The sequence below is a fragment of the Andrographis paniculata genome, unplaced genomic scaffold (assembly GCF_009805555.1).
Source record: "Andrographis paniculata isolate CXL003 unplaced genomic scaffold, ASM980555v1 Contig25END, whole genome shotgun sequence".
Lineage (NCBI taxonomy): Eukaryota > Viridiplantae > Streptophyta > Magnoliopsida > Lamiales > Acanthaceae > Andrographis > Andrographis paniculata.
Window position 1 is genome coordinate 725,921 of NW_026137546.1, and position 18,157 is coordinate 744,077.

An 18,157-nucleotide genomic window follows, 5' to 3' on the forward strand; every position below is an offset into this window, starting at 1 on the left:
AACAAAATGACGTGAAAAGACGAGACTAAAGAAGTATTATGAAGAATGCAACGAAGGCATATATTATTTTTTTAAAAAAATAAAAAATTGAAAGAATAAACCGAAAATTTGATATACTAAACAAAAGTCGAGGGAAGGGGATAACCAGAAAATTGAAAGTAATTATCATTTGCAGGACAGATAAAAACATCACATTTGATCGTTTTTAACAGTTCCAAATAAAAAATTAATATTGAATTCGATTGTTTGAGATAAATTGCCAATTCAAATTTTAAAATAGTTTTCTATTTTTAATAATTATATTATAATTATAAAATTGCAGACAGCAAGCCCGTCTAGCTCAGTCGGTAGAGCGCAAGGCTCTTAACCTTGTGGTCGTGGGTTCGAGCCCCACGGTGGGCGATTTCTATTTTTGGAGTTGTTTTTTATTTTATAATTTTTTTTTACTCGGATTCCTTATTGATTTTTAATTAATAATGATTTATTATTATCACCGACTATTAAAAAACCATAGGGGAAGTGGGTATTCGATTCCTTATTGATTGTTTTGCTCTCTCTCTCTCCTTCTCACTCAGTCTCAATTTCTTCAAAACCCTAAATTGGGTCGAATTGGCGGCACGAATAAACCTCGGCGAGCGTCCATGGCAGCCAACGGGCCGAACCTCGAGTGCCGGATGTACGAGGCTAAGTATCCGGAGGTCGACCAGGCGGTGATGATACAGGTGAAGAGCATGGCCGACAGCGGCGCCTACGTTTCGCTCCTCGAGTACAACAACATCGAGGGTATGATTCTCTTTTCCGAGCTGTCGCGCCGTCGTATTCGGAGCATCAACAGCCTTATTAAAGTCGGTCGGATCGAGCCGGTCATGGTCCTCCGTGTCGATAAGGAGAAGGGTTACATTGATCTCAGCAAGAGGCGTGTTTCCGAGGAGGATATTCAGGCTTGTGAGGAGAGATTTAATAAGAGTAAGCTCGTGCATTCCATCATGCGACATGTCGCTGAGACCATGAATATTGATCTTGAGGTAATCTTCTGCCTTTAGGGTTCTTCATTTTAGCTAATTTATTTACCTTTCGGGGGTTTACAGCAAGTTTTCCGTCCATTTTCTGCAAAATTTTTATTATAAGATTGGAATTTTTTCGCAATTGTTAAGCGTGTCTGTGCCTCAAGAAGAGTTAATTTATTGTTTGATGACTGAAGAAATTTTATGGAGCATAGGAAAATATGATCCACATACTGGTTCTTAATGTGATGATGAATATATTCTTTGTTTTAACTTTGTTAGTAAAGTACTTCAATTTCAATTTCAATTTCTATCAGGTAAGGATAGCACAAATAAAAATTGCAGCATATAAAGATAATATTGTACATAATGGTTTCAATGTGTACCTTAAATTGATGGCACATGGAAAAACCTGCTTAATCAGTGCTATACATTCGAAAATACATTTTGAAGTTTGAACAATAATTTCCTTGCCTTGCTTGCCAATGGTATTTTGTCTTTTGAGAGAGCATAGTGACTTAATGTTGTCGTTGAACCATAGTTTTAGCAAGTTGACATGAATGATGGCCATTCGCTATATTTGGAGCTGAGTCAAGTAAACTGAAAAACTATAATCTATGGGAATTTTAGGGTTTAAGTGGCAAAGTCACTTTTAAGTTAGCACAGATGTAGGCATTCAAAGATTTGGGTTTGATTGTCTTTACGCCACCTATAAAAGAGAATCGCCAAGGTTGCTAGGCCTCTCTGTATTATCCTCCACATCATTCTCTTAGGCTTAGTTACCTTGTGGTGTTACCATTTTTTTGTGCTTATTACTTTTACCCTGTTAGTCATCAAGAAAAACTCTAGGGAAGAGAATGGCTTAGAGGCAAATTAAAAAATTCGTTGCAGGCAGGCAGGTGTTATTGTTTTGGTTCTGTTTAGGTGTTATTGTAGGTATTTATTGAAAGAGTCATGCAAAGATCTTCAGAGTCCTGATATGTATGGTCTGGATATCATGGAAGTTTATTTTATACTATGATTTTTATGTGCTACTGGGCATAGTTATTGATATTTTGTTGATGGTATGTAACCAAGAACTTACTGTAGCCTGGAGAAGTTTTAACAGAAAATAAATCTGTGGCAGGATCTCTACGTCCACGTTGGCTGGCCTCTTTACAGGAAATACGGGCATGCATTTGAGGTGTGACATTATGTACTGCATCAATGTGTAATTTCTAAATTTTCTAGTGACGAGAGTATATGTTTTTGTACTTACATTCATGTACATGCAGGCTTTCAAATTAATTGTTAATGATCCAGACACATTGCTTGATTCCTTAACTCGTGAAGTCAAAGAAATTGGCCCCGATGGACAGGAGGTTACCTTTATTCACCCACCTTTGAACAAAGTGCTTATTTATCTTCATAATGTTGTTTTAACCATTTATTAACTTTTTGTTCTTTAGATAACGAAGGTGGTTCCTGCTTTAACTGAGGAAGTAAAGGATGCGCTCGTTAAAAATATTAGGAGGAGAATGACACCACAGCCTTTGAAGATACGAGCTGATATTGAGATGAAATGTTTTCAGTTTGATGGTGTTCTGCACATTAAGGTTGTAATCTTGCAACTATTCATCTAACTACATTCTTCAGACATTTTTATGTCTATAGGAAACAGGGTTATGAATCTGTGTTTTAACTCCTCAGGAAGCAATGCGCAAAGCTGAAGCTGCCGGAAACAATGACTGCCCTGTTAAGATTAAACTTGTTGCACCTCCAGCGTATGTTCTCAACACACAGACCTTGGACAAGGTAATTGTTATATTCATTTTTTTCCTTTTAATTAAACGTCTTGCGGCTGCTTTCTATCCAAAAGTTGTATTTATACCTGTTATATCTATATATGCAGTTTTATGCTTTGGATGTGTAACTGTATGAATAGAGTTATTTGATAGAATAAAGTGCTCAATTTGTATGCCTGCGGTAATTCTATATGTAAGAAAAATGCAAGTTAGAATAATGTTATAGCATACATGTAATGATTTGAATGCCATCCTATGTGCGATAACTAATCACAATACCCGTCAAAGTGCGAATTTAGTGTCTGATGGAACATTTCGATATGAACAGCTTATGTGTAATGATCCTGTTTCTTCTAGCCTAAACCCCACACCATGAGAAAAGCTATAATTTGAACGAATAATTTCTTATCATTTCATCCCAGTGTAATATGATGAAAACACCCTACGATTTGTTAGTGCAGTTTTAAGAAATAATACCGAGAAAATGCTTGCCCTGGTGCTCTATAATCTTAAAAAATGCGAGACGAGTCTATTAATTTATATATAAGTTCTATAATGTCCAAGATAAAAGACAACATAGAGTTGTGAAAAGATATTTCATTTGAAAAGAATTTATAATTTTTGGCTGGAAATATTAATTCGGTATATTGCAGGAGCAAGGCATTGCGATTCTCAACAAAGCTATCCAAGCTTGCATGGAAGAAATCGAACATCACAAGGGAAAGCTTACTGTTAAGGAGGCACCCAGAGCGGTGAGCTTGAATATATATATATATATCTTACATATGCTCCAAATCAGCTTCTAAATTTAACATTGCCACCCATCCCTGAATAATGTAATTCAGGTGAGCGAACGGGAAGACAAACTGCTTGCAGAACACATGGCTAAGTTGGGACGTGAAAATGAAGAAGTTAGTGGTGACGAGGACAGCGAGGAGGAAGAAGACACAGGTATGGGAGAAATCGACGTGGAAAACACCGGAACGGGAATAACAGAGTGAAAGAAGATGATGCTACATTGTTTTTCTTTATTTCGGACAAATCTCGATCAGCATCAATCAAAATTTTTGTAAGTGTCCTCTCTCTTTCTCTCACAAAATGGTTTCTCTGTGCAATTGGTACCATAATGTGTTTTTGTTTTTTCTTAAATTGTGTTGGTAAACAGCGTTTGTTTGAATGCCATAGAACAGAACACAACAGAACAGAACAAACCCTCCAATTTCATTTCTTCTGCAACAGCCATTATTTAACTGATTCTGTTTATTTGATTAATGCGCCATGTTTTGCTGTTGGTTCAATTAATTAATTAATTAATTTATTAATGTGCCACTTAATTATTATCATTGCTACTATTATTATGGCTGAAAAATAATTGCAGGAGCAGCATGATATGAACAAAGCTAATTTATAGAGTGGGTGATGCTGTTGGATATTAATTAATTAATCATTATTTTTAATCCTATATACGATTAAAAAAATAAAAATAAAAATTATGAGATTTTGAATGTATGATTGAAATATCTTAAACTATAAGTAGTGCTGAAACATTCAAATCAAATAGTAATATAAATAAATAATGGTATCGTATAGAAGAATTCACTTCCGAGTAAACGGGTGCTATTATTATTCCTAGTTATGATTATAAACATATATATTTGTAGGGATATTGAAAAATGAAAGGAGACAGACAGAATGAGTGGAAGCAATGATCATCCACATACTCAAAAATCATATGAAGGAAGCAATCAAGTGCGAAATTCTTTGCCCATTTAAATACCCGTCACTTTCCCCACCAGTCCTTAAGGAGCGTGCTGCTTTGGTCCTCTCTCTCTCTCTTTATATATATAATAATAATAATAATTAGTCCGGTAATCTAGCATGACTTGCCTATCGAGCTTAGTTTGCAAGGTATAAGATTCGATCGGGGTTTATTCAGTGTACACATTCGAGTAGCGGTTGCGAATTCTCACATCATAAATAATAATAATAATGAGTCCCGTAAAGATGACCGGTGGTTTGGGGATTGGTTGTGATCGTGAAATTATGAGTTTAAACCTCGACGCTTTCTAGTTTTGTCTGTGCAGCATATGGTTCACTTAATATGACTTGTCTTGTTGAGTTTAATTTGCAGACTATTAGGCTCGGCATAGCGGCTACGGATTTTCACCGTACTAAAATAAATAAATAAAAATTAGAAGATATTGCCACTTGTTGTGTTGTTGTTGCCTATTCTTGAAGAAATTTATAAGAGAGAGGGAGAGAGAAATTCCAACGTAAGCAATGCCAAACTCAAGCCTGTAACTGTAACTCCTCTCTCTCTCTCTCTATATATATATATATATCATTTATTTTCTTTTGTATGTAGTGATTAGAGGTGATGAGTACCCTAACCACCCTCCCTCCTTCAACTCTCTTTACTTTTGTTTCTTTCTCCAGTTCTATTATTCATTTGTTTTTTTATGGCCTACAAATTTCTCAATACATACATACAATACAATACAATACTTATATATTAATTAATTAATTATAACACACACAAAGAAGTATCAATCAGCATCACCTCTCACTTAACACCACTGCATTATTATTATTATTATTATTATAAATATTAATATTAACAAAATTCAACCCTACAGATAGATATGGATGTTGTTAAGTTCAGGCTCAACAACTAAATTTTATTCCTCTATTTCCATTATTTGAAAAGTCACCTTCCTTCACCAAAACTTCTCAACCATTTCTGCAACTCATCTTCATTGCCTCTCTCACTCATCCTCTACCATCTATACATACACACACATATATATATACACAATCTGTCGAAAAAGGTGTCGTTTCGCTTGCTCGAAGATGGCTCGTCGTTGTCGCGAACGTCATGAATTCGATCGCCCTTCTCATTCATCATCATCATCATCATCATCTTCTTCTTCTTCTAGCTTGATCATCAGTTTCTGAGTCAACTCGAGCTCGGATCGATCAGTTTCCGATCATATGGATAGTCGATGGAGGAGATACAGAGGTCTCTGCCCCTTCACAAGATTGATACTATCTTCATCTCTTTATATCCTCAACTTGACCCTCTGCTCCTCTCTCAACAATGAAGGTATATATCGTCGCTAATTTTCTTATTAGCTAGCTAGTTAGTTAGTAGAATAAAACAGTGGATCGGCGAAAACCGAGCGATATATACAAGAAGTTACATAATTTTGTCGAATTCCAGGTGCAGTGCTGTTGAGATTTAAGGAGAAACTCGGGAGTGATCCATTCGGGGCGCTGTCGAATTGGGAAGACGTCGCTGATACGGATGATCCGTGCTTTTGGTTCGGCGTGGAGTGCTTCGATGGCCATGTTGTGTCCTTGTAAGAACCATAAATTGAAATAATGTTTTGACTGTGCTATATGAACATATTTTGTATGCTGAGATCGATAGTAGTTTGCGCCATAATAGACAATTATCATGTGTTAGCATTTGAAATAGTAACTATTATGTTATATTAACATAAATTGTGTATTGTCTGTCATTATATCGTATACCTTCATCAATGTAGTAAATTATACTCCTCTGTGAAAGTGTGTAAAAAGTTTCGACATTTTTGCCATTTGACTTTTTTATAAAGTAATTGTATGAATAATGATATATTTGTAATTTAAGGAGAAATTAAAAGGTATCTTATAATTACTTTTTATAAAATGGGAAATTAATATTTTGGATAGAGACTAACGAAGAAAATGGTAAAAAAGTAGTTTGAGTTAAGACTAAACGAACTAAAATTCAAGATAGTAATTTCCGCTATATATGCATGTATGTATTTAGTGACTTCCTCATGTGTCTTTTTTGATGATGTAGGAACCTAAGGGATTTGTGTTTGAGAGGAACACTGCCATCTGAAATAGGGGAATTGATTTACATCAAGTCCTTGTAAATGCACTCACTCTATCTTTTTCCATTTCAATCTTCGACCTTTTGACAAATCGAAACTGAAAAACCCGGCTCTTCGTCGTGCAGAATTCTACGCAACAATTCCTTTTCCGGAATCATTCCCGATGAGATTCTCGATTTGGAAGAGCTGCAGCTGCTCGACATCGGATACAATGACTTCAATGGCGAGCTCCACTACGGCTCAACAACACCCGCCGTCATGTAAGAAATCGAAAACCTATTACATACAATCATACTATAGTCAAATTTAAAATCTTTTTTAATCGATATCGAATGCAGCTTGTTCGACAACAACGAGCTTCTGGAGAACAGATATCCCAAACATTTTCGACTCGACCATCTGTTTGAAGTTCCCGCCGGCACCAAGCCAACCCCGTCGTGTAATCAGCTCTCGGTCGCCGGGTACTTAAAATCTTCACCTATAATTAATCATACAAAGTAAACATAATATATATATATATTCATCCTGTCGTCGTGACTCCTTCGCTGCAGGAGTTCAGGCAACGTGATAAGACGAACGTCTTTGCAAGAATCTCCTTCCAATAGACGTGTCCGGAAATTCATCATACCGTGGGATCCTCCGGCACCAGATTTACCTCCTAATTCTGCGCCTTCGCCTACAGATCAGAATCCGTTTCCGGGATCACCAATTCCTTCGGCAGCTCCCGACACACCTTTTGCTCCATCCCCTCTAATGGATAAACCTTTGAGGAATAATAATCGTCATTATCATCGACACCAGCTTCTGATAATATATTCGGTTGCCGGAAGTTCTCTATTGCTCCTTCTAGTAGTCGGGATCGTATTCTGGCAATGCAGCAACGTTGCTTCCGTCCGGCCATGGGCGACGGGACTCAGCGGACAGCTCCAAAGAGCTTTTGTAACTGGTAAACAAATCCTTATGATATCATATTAAATGACTATCTTACCTAAAAGTTAAACTAACAGCGAAATGTATCATTAACTATATATTATGGTCTTCCCGCTGACCTTCCACGTTTTGATACCATGTTGAACGATCATTTCGCCTAAAAGTTAAAACTGATAGGAAAATACATAATTGATTATATATTTTAATCTTCCGACAGGCGAACATAAAACCTCCTTTGTTTCTGATACCATATTAAATGATAATCTTACCTAAAAACTTATCTGATAGAGAAATACATCGTTAATTATACATTATAATTGTATTGCTATCACTTTGCGCCTAATTTTTGTGTTACAGGCGTCCCGAAGCTCAGAAGATCCGAGCTCGAGGCTGCTTGCGAAGATTTCAGCAATGTGATCGGTTCTTCTCCGTTGTTGTACAAAGGAACATTGTCGAATGGAACAGAAATTGCGGTTGCTTCCATTGCTGTGACATCGTCCAAGGACTGGTCGAATAGCATGGAATCCCAATTCAGGAACAAGGTACACTTTCTACAAGCAGATAATATATTAAATGACTATCTCATCTAAAAACTTAATTGCATCATTAGTTACATGTTATATAGTCTTCCAATAGTGTATCCTTAGATAAAAATCGAACTTTTTGAAATTAATCCAACACACCGTTCTTTTTTTTTTTTTTTCAGATTGAGACGTTGTCAAGAGTGAACCACAAGAACTTTGCTAGCCTGCTTGGGTATTGCATCGAAGACGTGCCTTTCACACGGATGATGGTTTTTGAATATGCCCCCAACGGTACTCTCTTCGAGCATCTACATAGTAAGTAGCAAGCCTTCTTTCCTTTTCTTCGGCATTTCGTTCATCCATATTCGCCTCATAGTTGTCAATAGCGTGCTAATAGCTCTGCAATGCTGCTTTTAGGGAATAACATTGCAGTGGCTTTTAGCTTTGCGGAAAACCTTTGAATTTGATTAACTTTGATTGTTTATTTATCTGTTTTTGCTTATATAACTAGTATTAACTACAATACGTTTTCTACAATTTTATTTGTATGACTTGATAAGGCTGCAGATACTGTGTTGATCCGAAAAAAAGTATAATATGTTATAAGAAAGCATATGTTGAGTTATAATATCATATATGATAGTATTATAAATACGTCGAAATATGTATAAATATGTTAGTCACTTTATAGTATATGCTGATCCGGTCAAATCAGCACCATACAGACTTGACCAAATAATTTATAATTTTTTTTCTTATAGTATATTCTTAAATTTTTAAACAGTAGTCGTCCTATTATCTTTGCTCTCACTCTATATTATTTTTCGCTATTTAAGATTGACAACTATGCTTCGTCTAATCTATACAGTAAGAGAAGCCGAGCATTTAGACTGGGCAACGCGACTACGAGTCGCAATGGGGATCGCATATTGCCTCGAGCATATGCACCAACTCGTCCCGCCAATCGCCCATCCAAATCTCGACTCTTCGGCCGTCTACCTAACTGAAGATTACGCTGCAAAAGTCTCCGACTTCCCCTCCGCCAGCTCGCCATTGTCATCGAGAACAGAACCAAATCCATCAGCCAATGTATACAGCTTCGGTCTCGTCCTGCTCGAGATGATGACGGGAAGGCTATTATATTCGGCAGGGAGGAGATCGCTCGAGGATTGGGCATCGGATTATCTTACCGGAACACAGTCATTGAGAGAATTGGTCGATCCGACTTTGGAGACTTTCGACGAAAATCAATTTCAAGAGATTGGTGGCGTGATAAGATCGTGCGCCGGCAAAGATCCTCGGCGGCGACCGGATATGAGAGAAGTTTGTATGAGGTTGAAGGCGATAACGGGGATGGATGCCGACGCGACGGCACCGCGAGTGTCGCCGCTTTGGTGGGCTGAAGTTGAGATCATGTCAGCTGATGCTAGTTAGAGCTGTAACTTCTACATCTCTTTTTCAATGTGTTGTATATAGGGATGGTTTGGTACAGTATATCAGAAATACTGGATTATGTCTTATGTTGTAGCTTAATTATTTAGGTATATTAATAAAACATACGGATATCATACAAAAAATTTGGTATATAGAGAATTCGGTATACCAAAAATTATGAAAGACATATATATACACTAGATTGTACCAATAATTTGGTATACGGAGTTTCTTGTACAATATCCTATATATATATTTACTTTAATACCAAAATAGTAAAATTCAAGGTAATTTTAGAAAAAAATTATAATAACTTTTGTATCAATAGCTATTTATCAAATATCAAAATATCAAACAATAAACAATATTTTTTATGAGCATGAATCAGCTATTGATCAGTACATATGCTATAGGAGTGGTGAGTATATATATATATATATATATTAGCATATTTATAACATATGCTATCTTAACAGTCTTACAAGCTATTAGCACTGTGTTGACTTAGTCGAATCAACATATAATTTACATCCGTTTTTTTATATATACCAAAATATCAAACTATATACTATTACCATACTGAAAAAATTTGATGCATACGATTGTACTAAAATTTTGGTATTTATCAGAGATATTAAAAATTATAATTACCAATTTATATAACAAATACTTTATCCGTCTCAATACAATAGTTATGTTTACGATCTTTATCAGTCCTAAAACAATAGTCTCATTTTCATAAATAATCATATCACTATAAAAACTATCTTTATTTTTTCATTATTATTACACAATTATCACTACTTTTTACACTAATACACCTGCAAGGGCAAAAACGTCTTGCCCGTACTTTTTACCCATTAAATTCTGTGTCAAACACAACTCAGACTATGATTTTGGGAAAGAGGGAGTATGAAATTCGTTAAAGTACAAATGTGCTGAAACTAAGCATTGAAAGGTTATTCAGCATAGAGCATCCAATTTTTAAGTATCTTTCTCCTCCAATACTAAAAACTAAAACTCAATCATTCAAATCAATAACAAACTTTCAATATTGACGAAGAAGAGTATTCATCATTTAAAAAAAAAAAAAAAAAAACTAGTGTACAAAGAGAAACTAGCATCTTTTTTTTTTTTTAGCAAGAAATTTTCTTATTGTTCATGCTAAGTCAGCATAGTTTCGTGTCAACTGAATAAATTTCATAAAATACTACCGGCATGGTTATGCACGAAAAATTTAACAGCAATGGGAAAACAGAAGGTTAATCTTTTCGCAATGCCCGAATGTCACAAAATTAAGCAATGTTTTCTTTTTCATCCTGACCTGGACGTCGATGGTGCCATGCCGGGTGGGGTGTCGAAGAAAATTGCCCACATTTGATCGTATTATCAGCCTTCAAGTCAAGCGTGCAAATCTTTGTTCAATTCCCAAGTTGAGCCTTTAGGGACTGTTATCTCATTCAGATTTACCGAATCCTTTTCAGCCGGGAGAAGTGGATCAGCCTCGATGTCTTTCGGCTGGAGGTACAAGATAATGAAAAGGTTAGGATCTTCTTACATTTCCTATATATAAAAGTATAAATAGAAATCACATAGTATATGTTAATTTAATATAAATGCAACATATGAACTGTCAGCGTATAATTCATACGATATGTAGGATATATAATAACAGTGCACATTTAAAATATAAATTATGAAATAATATAATCTGAAAATATATGAAGTATAAATAGACATCACATATTATACGTTAGCATAATGCAAATAAAATAAATGAATACACGACAATAATGCATATAATACATACTATAATTGAACTCTTCTAATATATAAACTACCAGTATATTGTAAAAATTATAATCGAACTCACCATATAAGATATCTTAAAATAACATACATTTAAAATGCAAACTGACGGCACATTGTAAGAATTAACACAACACACGGTATATTTATTAAGTATACGATAACATACGTATTGTAATTTAAATCAGCACTCTAACCAAGCAATTTATTACCTGACTGAGGGCCGGGGGGTTATCAGCCTTTGTCTGACTCTCGATCGTGCAAAAATAAGAGTATAGAATCATTCCAACTAACGCAACCATTATCCCAAAAATATTTCGCCAATTGAAAGGATCGCGAAGTAAGATGTAACCGAATGCTAATACTAAGCAAGTTTTAAGGTGTCCAAGAACTTGATAGGTGACGGGCGATGTCTTTCCTATCACAAGGAACGTGCTGAAATTAACTGAGATGGAGATGAGACACGACAAAGTGATGAAAATCTGCATCGACAATAAAAAAAAAAATTCAACCTACACAAAGTTTTGTAAGAAATCACTAGGACAAGGTGTAATATCACAAAGTTTATATATATATATATATACCACGACTTCTTGTGTATAGCTGAAGGCAAATACGTCTTGGTTCGTCAAAAGCTTATCCAGAAACGGGCCGGAGATTAGCAAAGTTATCGACTGATACAGACAAGATTGGTATAGAAGTTGGGTTGAAGACACCTTATGCTTCTTCTGAATGGTATTTGTCATCTAAAGGGACCAAGTTAAGCTTTAAACATAATAAAATCAACCCCAAAAAACAAATGGAACTTGTGTTCAAATGTAACATACACTTTGAAACTTCAAATTTAGAATGCTAGAAGGTTGCGTAAAAATCATTATGAAAGATTAAATGAATGAAACAACCGAAAATTTTACGGGGTTTGCGAGCATTTAACATCAAACAAAGGTGTGAATAAGCCCATTTTTTAGCCTTTAGAAATATGACAAAATTGCTTATAATTCATCAGTTCTTTGGAAAATTGATATCATATTCCCCTGAAATTTAAAAGTTATACAAAACTCTCTTGTGTTTTAAAATATATTGCACAAAATTTTTTAAAAATTATATTAGAGTCCCTTTCATTTTAAAATATTGCATGGAATTTTCTAAAAAATATATTTTGTGCGAATTTCGAAAACACAACATCAGAGTCCCATCAAAGTTTTAAATCATAAAGGAGAATAATACAAACTTCCCCAAGGGGATCATAAGTAATTTTGCCAAGAAAGATTGAAAAACAATTATGATGGTCATGGAAACTTCCCTCAAAACATTCAATGGTAGACTGTAAAATCACACAAAGAATTCAAGATTTTTAAGAATGTAACAAAGAAAACCAGACATAAATGGAATGGAGAGGATACAATTTGAGCAACACAAGTGGTAAGCACTGCAAGTAGAGAGAGAAAAGAGCCCAAGATGTTGAGCTGCAGATCAGTAACCGTTGCTATTCCAACTCCAATTAGCAGAATCGTCAAAGATATCTTAATGTTCCTACTGCACTACCATATTAATTGATCATCAGGGTTAATTATACTTTATAATATATAAATTAATTATTCAGCCCACCTGAAAGTTTTGCCTAAGAAAAGGGTCTCCAAGAGTATGGTGCATGGAATAATGGCTAACTTTGTCATCTGCCAAGGTAATAAAATAAATCAGTTAGGAAGAACATGCATACATATATCAAATCAAGTAAGAAGGGATAATAATTCTTGATTAAATACCTGATAGAAACCGACAGAATTGAAACCTAAGCTGAGGTTTAGCAATCCAATAGAAATCCCATTCAAGATTCCGAATCCAATATTGGTCTGAAAATCGATGGCCTTGTGCTCGAAAAAATTCATCCTCAGTGCCACATGAAGAGAACAATAAGTCACCAGCAAATGCCAGCTCGTCAGAGTCGTAGCTGTAGTAATTATTATTAATCAAAACCAAAATAGTATTATATGTTCTTAAAATGATCAGGGTTTTGTTAAAATTGAAATCGAAATTGATGTTAAAAGTAGTCAGTCAGTCAGTCACTCACCGAAAATGAAATGCAGAGAGGTCATGAGAGCTTTATTGCAGATGACAATGGAAACCGACGAGACGACAGACAACGTAAGGGCACCTACGGTCCCAAGGTTAAACCCTTTGTCCTGATCATTCATTGTTATTGTTTTTTTCACTTTCTTCTTCTACACTTTCTATCAAATCAGCGATCCAAAGTATGAGATCTGCATTTTTGTTCTTTCACTCGATCGGGCAAATCTTGATCTTGATCTTGATCATCGATCGATCATCATCACAAAAAAGGTTGTATTACCTGAAGGGTTTCTCTGTAGGTGCAATAAACGAGATTTGTCTGAATGTCATACAACACAACAAATCTTCCAATTTCATTTCATCTGCAACAACCATTATTTGACTCATTCTGTGAGATTTATTGATTCATGTGCCATTTTTTTGCTCTTGGTTTGATTAATTAATTAAATTAATTAATGTGCCACTTATTAATTATTATTATTATTATTATTATTATTATTATTATTATTATTATTATTATTTCTAACTCAAGTAGGATCAACATACACGATAGCTATGGCTAAGATATATTTATAATATAAAATATATAATTTAACATTGATCAATCAACATATACATAGCTCTCTTCCTCATCTCTCCCTTTCATCCTTTAGACTTTTACCATCTATAAGATATACATACATATACATAATTTGTCAAAAAAGGTGTCGTGTCGTGTCACTTGCTCGAAGATGGCTCGTCGTTGTCGCGGATGTCATGAATTGGATTGCCCTTCTCATTCATCATCATCATCTTCTTCTTCTAGCTGAGTTGAGTCAAGTGGAGCTCGGATCGATCAGTTTGGGATTATATGGATAGTTTATGGAAGAGGAGATACAGAGGTCTCAGCCCCCTTCTAAAAATCAGTGTTGGGGGACTCGCGTTCATAGATAAATAAATAAATAATATATACCCCTAATAATTTAAATTTTTAGATAAGATTACATTATCTATGGTATTACTCTCAAAAAAATCATAATGGTGTATTTGGTTTTTGTTTGCATTTTGTATGTGAAAAATAGTATTTTTATGAAAAGCTATCTAAAAATTTTGCCTTAAAGTGTTTGTTGGTGGGTTTTAGTCTTTGAGTTTGGATTTTTGAATAGTAAAAAATTGAATTTAAATAGTTGTTTGAGGTGATGTTTTAAATGTAAAAATAAATTTGTAATATAATATAAAATAATAATTATTATTTGATGTGATATTTTTTAAGAAAACAAAAAGTAAAAACCGTAAAACAACAAAACAACACAACCTAAAAAAAAAATTAAAAAAAAAAACCTAAATTTAAAATTTAAAATAGGTGTGATTGATAGTAAGGTTTTACTATTCCAATTTTTTAAAAATTATTAAATTAAAATACTTAATTTTTTATTTATTACATTTAAAATATTACATATTTTAAAGCAATACCTACCTCTATCTCTATTGTAGCCAATAATTATTTCAATTTTACATTTTAGTAATCAAAACCCATTATTAAAATCATAATTCGAAATTAATTATATATTTTATTTTCTAAAATAAGAGATGCAGCAATAGATAACACTGAGCCCACGCGCCATCCTCGAAGTAACTTCAGACGTCCTGTGGGGGACGAACTCAGTCGACTCCGTCTATATATATATATATATCAGCTACAAACACGTTTCTTCCTCTACTTTCAAATCCAATTCCTAGATTATATTCTCTCTACCACCGTAGCAAATTCCGTCACAATCGTACTCATCTCTGCATCGAAAATATCACATCGTAAAGCATGGGATCGCTGCCGTTATCGGAGCCGTTACGATGGCCGTACGCCGAATTCGACGAAAAAATATTCCAAATCCACAGCCGACTGCGCTTTTCCATCGTCGTCGTCTGCTCCATCTCCATAATCGCCACAATAATCTTCTTCTACACGCGTTGGATATGTCGTTTCAGCGCCTCGAATCCGCCGGCGCCTTCCGATTCCGCCATCCGTCATTTCCCGCCGGAACCATCGCCGCGCAGAGGACTGGACCTCGCCGAGATCGAGAACATGCCGATCGTTTTGTACAGAAACCTCTCCGCCGGCGGCGGCAAATTCCACGAAGCAGAGTGTTGTATATGTCTCGGACTATTTTCGGCTAAGGAGAAAGTAAAAGTGCTTCCGCCTTGCCGACATTGTATTCACTCCGAGTGTTTGGATAAGTGGTTATCGACTCAATCGAGTTGCCCGTTGTGCCGTGCTTCGCTCCAAGTTGACTCGCCGGTATGACTCGCCGATCGGATCGGCTTCTAGAAAACTCTTTGATTCACGCCGAATTTTATTAATGGTACGCTTACATTGTACTGTCAAGGCTGAGAAATTTTTAATTGTAATTTTCAAAATAACATTCGTGGTAAGTGTAATTTATATATTTTAATTATGTAAATTAATACAAAGCACCAAATAATTCTATAAGAGTGATTCAATATATTGTCCATAATTCTATAAAATTATCAAAAGAAAAAAATTAAGAAGGAAACTACTTGTAATTTCTTTGTGTAAAATTATTCAAACATGAGTATGGTTGTTTTCATTTATAATGTTATATGTTTTTATTGTAAAATATAAAAATAAATAAATAAATAAATAATTGAGAGTATTACATAAAATAATATGATATTTTAGATATTTTTGTTGACTTATATTAGTATTTTATATGCACATACAAATGTACAATGAATAGATGAATGAACAATTATATCACTAAAATGATAGTAGTACTTTGTATGTAAATTAAATTGTAATAATATGTAAAAAAATAAAATTATTAAAGAGAGAAAAATAGATTGATTGATCCGAGCGATCAAAATGGTAAAATAAATATATTGATTTATGACCGAAAGAGTAATATTTTTAAGAAGCGCGCTAAGTGAGCACAGTCTACTATAGTGTTAGGTCTCAATGTGATATATATATATATATATATATAGATATATTGCTAATAAATCATTCACTATTTTGGTGAAATTTGGGGACTAAAAATTAGTTCAGTAAACAGTAAAGTGAATGTTTACCTGAAATCCAATTAAATCAGTAGCAAAATTGAATTTAGAGGTACATGACAGATGGATGTATACATGTTTTTGCTTTTTGATGGATCCAATTTTGTGAAATTTATTGGCCAGGCCTAAATAAATACATTAGTTTCTGGCAAAATGGAATCATCTTACATTGTGCTTTTTTTTTTCTGTGCATTTTGCTAAATAAGTGAAAAATAAATGAATTATTAGTGGTAATTACTTGATTAATCATGTAAAGTTATGACCATGTGCTTACACAAATTTGTAAATAAAGTTAACCTCACTGAAAATTTTTGAGTTTGCAACTTGTAATGTACATTCTTGTCATGGCTGCTTTTGATATTATGATATGCATACACACTGCCTCGACATCAAATCCAGTCCAGTCCTACAAGACTTCAATTATTATGGAAAGTTATAAGCTTGTGTTTAGGCACATTTTTATTACACTTCACTTTATGTTGTTGATTTATATCTAATGTGTTGTAGAATCATTAGGTATAGTTGTTTTTATTGTTAGACTTAAAGAATTGTTACAACAAATTTTGTTATGTATGTATGTATGTCTGAATTATTGATTTTTATTGTATATAAAAATATTTTTTGAAAACATTTTTTTATTATTAAACATAGCATAACCATCCCTGTTAAGACGGAACAATCCATCACTTCTGTTAAGTTGTTATCATTTTACTACGATTAATAAGAAACAAAAAATCAGACAATTTAATTTATGATGTTAAGAGTCATTTTGGGCCTTGGGTTCAAGCCCACCTTTAGCCCGCAACTTGTCAAAGTAACTCCGAACCTCTTCCGCTATAATCCTGTGCATGATCGTGACCAGACACGTGTCACCAATCTCGACGGACGGGGCCGTCTTCTCCTTCACCGTCAAATAATCACCGTCACGGGCGGGTAACTCTATCTTCTCCTCTCCCGTCCCGGGGGGTAAAAGCGTCAGAGTAAGCCCATCACGGCCCTGTAGGCCCAACTCCCCCTGATCCGCTTCTTCCAAAAACTCATCCGCACCGTAACTACCCTGCTCCGGCGACACACGGGAGCACCGCCGCTTCCCCTCCGACTCCTCCTCCTCCTCCTCCGCCCCGGTGGTTAGACGCCGCTTGCGGCGGAGGGTGGAATTCCAGTGGTTTTTAATGGCGTTGTCGGTCCGGCCGGGGAGGAGCCTGGCGATGGTGGCCCAGCGGTTGCCGTGGAGGGAGTGAGCGTGGATTATGAGGGCGTCCTCGGCGGGAGTGAAGGGACGGTGGTGGACGGCGGGGCTGAGCTGGTTGCACCACCGGAGGCGGCAGGACTTGCCGGACCTGCCGGGAATGGCGGTGCTGATGAGGGACCAATTGCGGGGACCGTGCTCCTGGACCAGCTTAATTAAGGCGGCGTCTTCCTCGGGGTTCCAGGACCCTTTGATCCTCTGGCTCTGCCGGGCCCGGTTAGCCTCCTCCTCCTCATCCATTATATATTATATAATTATAATTATGATATATATGATGGTAGAAATTGTAGGGTTGGGGGTATGTATAGAATTAGTGTGTATGTATATATATATGGAGGGGGGAGGGGGGAGGGGGGAGGGGGGAGTTGGAAGGCATGAACCTGAAACTGCTCGCGCACAATGGCGAAACCACTTCCAT

At 35.5% G+C, this 18,157-nt stretch overlaps 5 protein-coding genes and 1 non-coding gene across 6 annotated transcripts; 4 read left to right on the top strand and 2 right to left on the bottom strand.

Moving 5' to 3' along the window:
- The first annotated feature begins 329 nt into the window (after positions 1-329).
- TRNAK-CUU (transfer RNA lysine (anticodon CUU)) lies at positions 330-402 on the top strand. The gene has a single exon. It is a non-coding gene; the product is annotated as a tRNA-Lys (tRNA).
- Positions 403-519: 117 nt separating this feature from the next.
- On the top strand, positions 520-4,060 carry LOC127245864 (eukaryotic translation initiation factor 2 subunit alpha homolog). Its single transcript, XM_051266962.1, has 7 exons — positions 520-1,025; positions 2,131-2,187; positions 2,279-2,365; positions 2,453-2,599; positions 2,694-2,798; positions 3,442-3,540; positions 3,634-4,060. The coding sequence occupies exons 1-7, from the start codon at positions 642-644 to the stop codon at positions 3,787-3,789; spliced, it is 1,035 nt and encodes a 344-aa protein (XP_051122919.1). The 5' UTR covers positions 520-641; the 3' UTR covers positions 3,790-4,060.
- A 107-nt stretch (positions 4,061-4,167) lies between these two features.
- LOC127245863 (inactive receptor-like serine/threonine-protein kinase At2g40270) lies at positions 4,168-9,756 on the top strand. The gene is made up of 9 exons (XM_051266961.1): positions 4,168-5,891; positions 6,009-6,147; positions 6,636-6,707; positions 6,795-6,929; positions 7,008-7,130; positions 7,221-7,615; positions 7,957-8,141; positions 8,306-8,438; positions 8,992-9,756. The coding sequence occupies exons 1-9, from the start codon at positions 5,780-5,782 to the stop codon at positions 9,555-9,557; spliced, it is 1,860 nt and encodes a 619-aa protein (XP_051122918.1). The 5' UTR covers positions 4,168-5,779; the 3' UTR covers positions 9,558-9,756.
- Positions 9,757-10,958: 1,202 nt separating this feature from the next.
- Positions 10,959-13,582, bottom strand: LOC127245915 (UDP-xylose transporter 2-like). Its single transcript, XM_051267069.1, has 7 exons — positions 13,438-13,582; positions 13,133-13,317; positions 12,975-13,042; positions 12,770-12,902; positions 11,951-12,112; positions 11,579-11,848; positions 10,959-11,075 (listed from the first exon to the last, which is right to left on the bottom strand). The coding sequence occupies exons 1-7, from the start codon at positions 13,559-13,561 to the stop codon at positions 10,959-10,961; spliced, it is 1,059 nt and encodes a 352-aa protein (XP_051123026.1). The 5' UTR covers positions 13,562-13,582.
- A 1,652-nt stretch (positions 13,583-15,234) lies between these two features.
- LOC127245826 (RING-H2 finger protein ATL66-like) lies at positions 15,235-15,717 on the top strand. The gene has a single exon (XM_051266900.1). The coding sequence runs from the start codon at positions 15,235-15,237 to the stop codon at positions 15,715-15,717; it is 483 nt and encodes a 160-aa protein (XP_051122857.1).
- A 1,397-nt stretch (positions 15,718-17,114) lies between these two features.
- LOC127245893 (transcription factor MYB77-like) lies at positions 17,115-18,064 on the bottom strand. The gene has a single exon (XM_051267036.1). It carries the CDS (start codon positions 17,977-17,979, stop codon positions 17,248-17,250), a length of 732 nt encoding a protein of 243 aa, XP_051122993.1. The 5' UTR covers positions 17,980-18,064; the 3' UTR covers positions 17,115-17,247.
- Between the last annotated feature and the right edge of the window lie 93 nt (positions 18,065-18,157).

Excerpts from the sequence above, each read along its gene's own strand:
- LOC127245863 (XM_051266961.1), top strand. The coding sequence starts at position 5,780 with ATGGATAGTCGATGGAGGAGATACAGAGGTCTCTGCCCCTTCACAAGA. Across the intron at positions 5,892-6,008 it reads CTCCTCTCTCAACAATGAAG|GTGCAGTGCTGTTGAGATTT; the intron begins GTATATATCGTC and ends GTCGAATTCCAG. Across the intron at positions 6,930-7,007 it reads TCAACAACACCCGCCGTCAT|CTTGTTCGACAACAACGAGC; the intron begins GTAAGAAATCGA and ends TATCGAATGCAG.
- LOC127245864 (XM_051266962.1), top strand. The coding sequence starts at position 642 with ATGGCAGCCAACGGGCCGAACCTCGAGTGCCGGATGTACGAGGCTAAG. Across the intron at positions 2,188-2,278 it reads AATACGGGCATGCATTTGAG|GCTTTCAAATTAATTGTTAA; the intron begins GTGTGACATTAT and ends ATGTACATGCAG. Across the intron at positions 2,366-2,452 it reads TTGGCCCCGATGGACAGGAG|ATAACGAAGGTGGTTCCTGC; the intron begins GTTACCTTTATT and ends TTTGTTCTTTAG.
- LOC127245826 (XM_051266900.1), top strand. The coding sequence starts at position 15,235 with ATGGGATCGCTGCCGTTATCGGAGCCGTTACGATGGCCGTACGCCGAA.
- LOC127245915 (XM_051267069.1), bottom strand. The coding sequence starts at position 13,561 with ATGAATGATCAGGACAAAGGGTTTAACCTTGGGACCGTAGGTGCCCTT. Across the intron at positions 13,318-13,437 it reads CTCTCTGCATTTCATTTTCG|CTACGACTCTGACGAGCTGG; the intron begins GTGAGTGACTGA and ends TAATTACTACAG. Across the intron at positions 12,903-12,974 it reads TTCTTAGGCAAAACTTTCAG|TAGGAACATTAAGATATCTT; the intron begins GTGGGCTGAATA and ends ATGGTAGTGCAG.
- LOC127245893 (XM_051267036.1), bottom strand. The coding sequence starts at position 17,979 with ATGGATGAGGAGGAGGAGGCTAACCGGGCCCGGCAGAGCCAGAGGATC.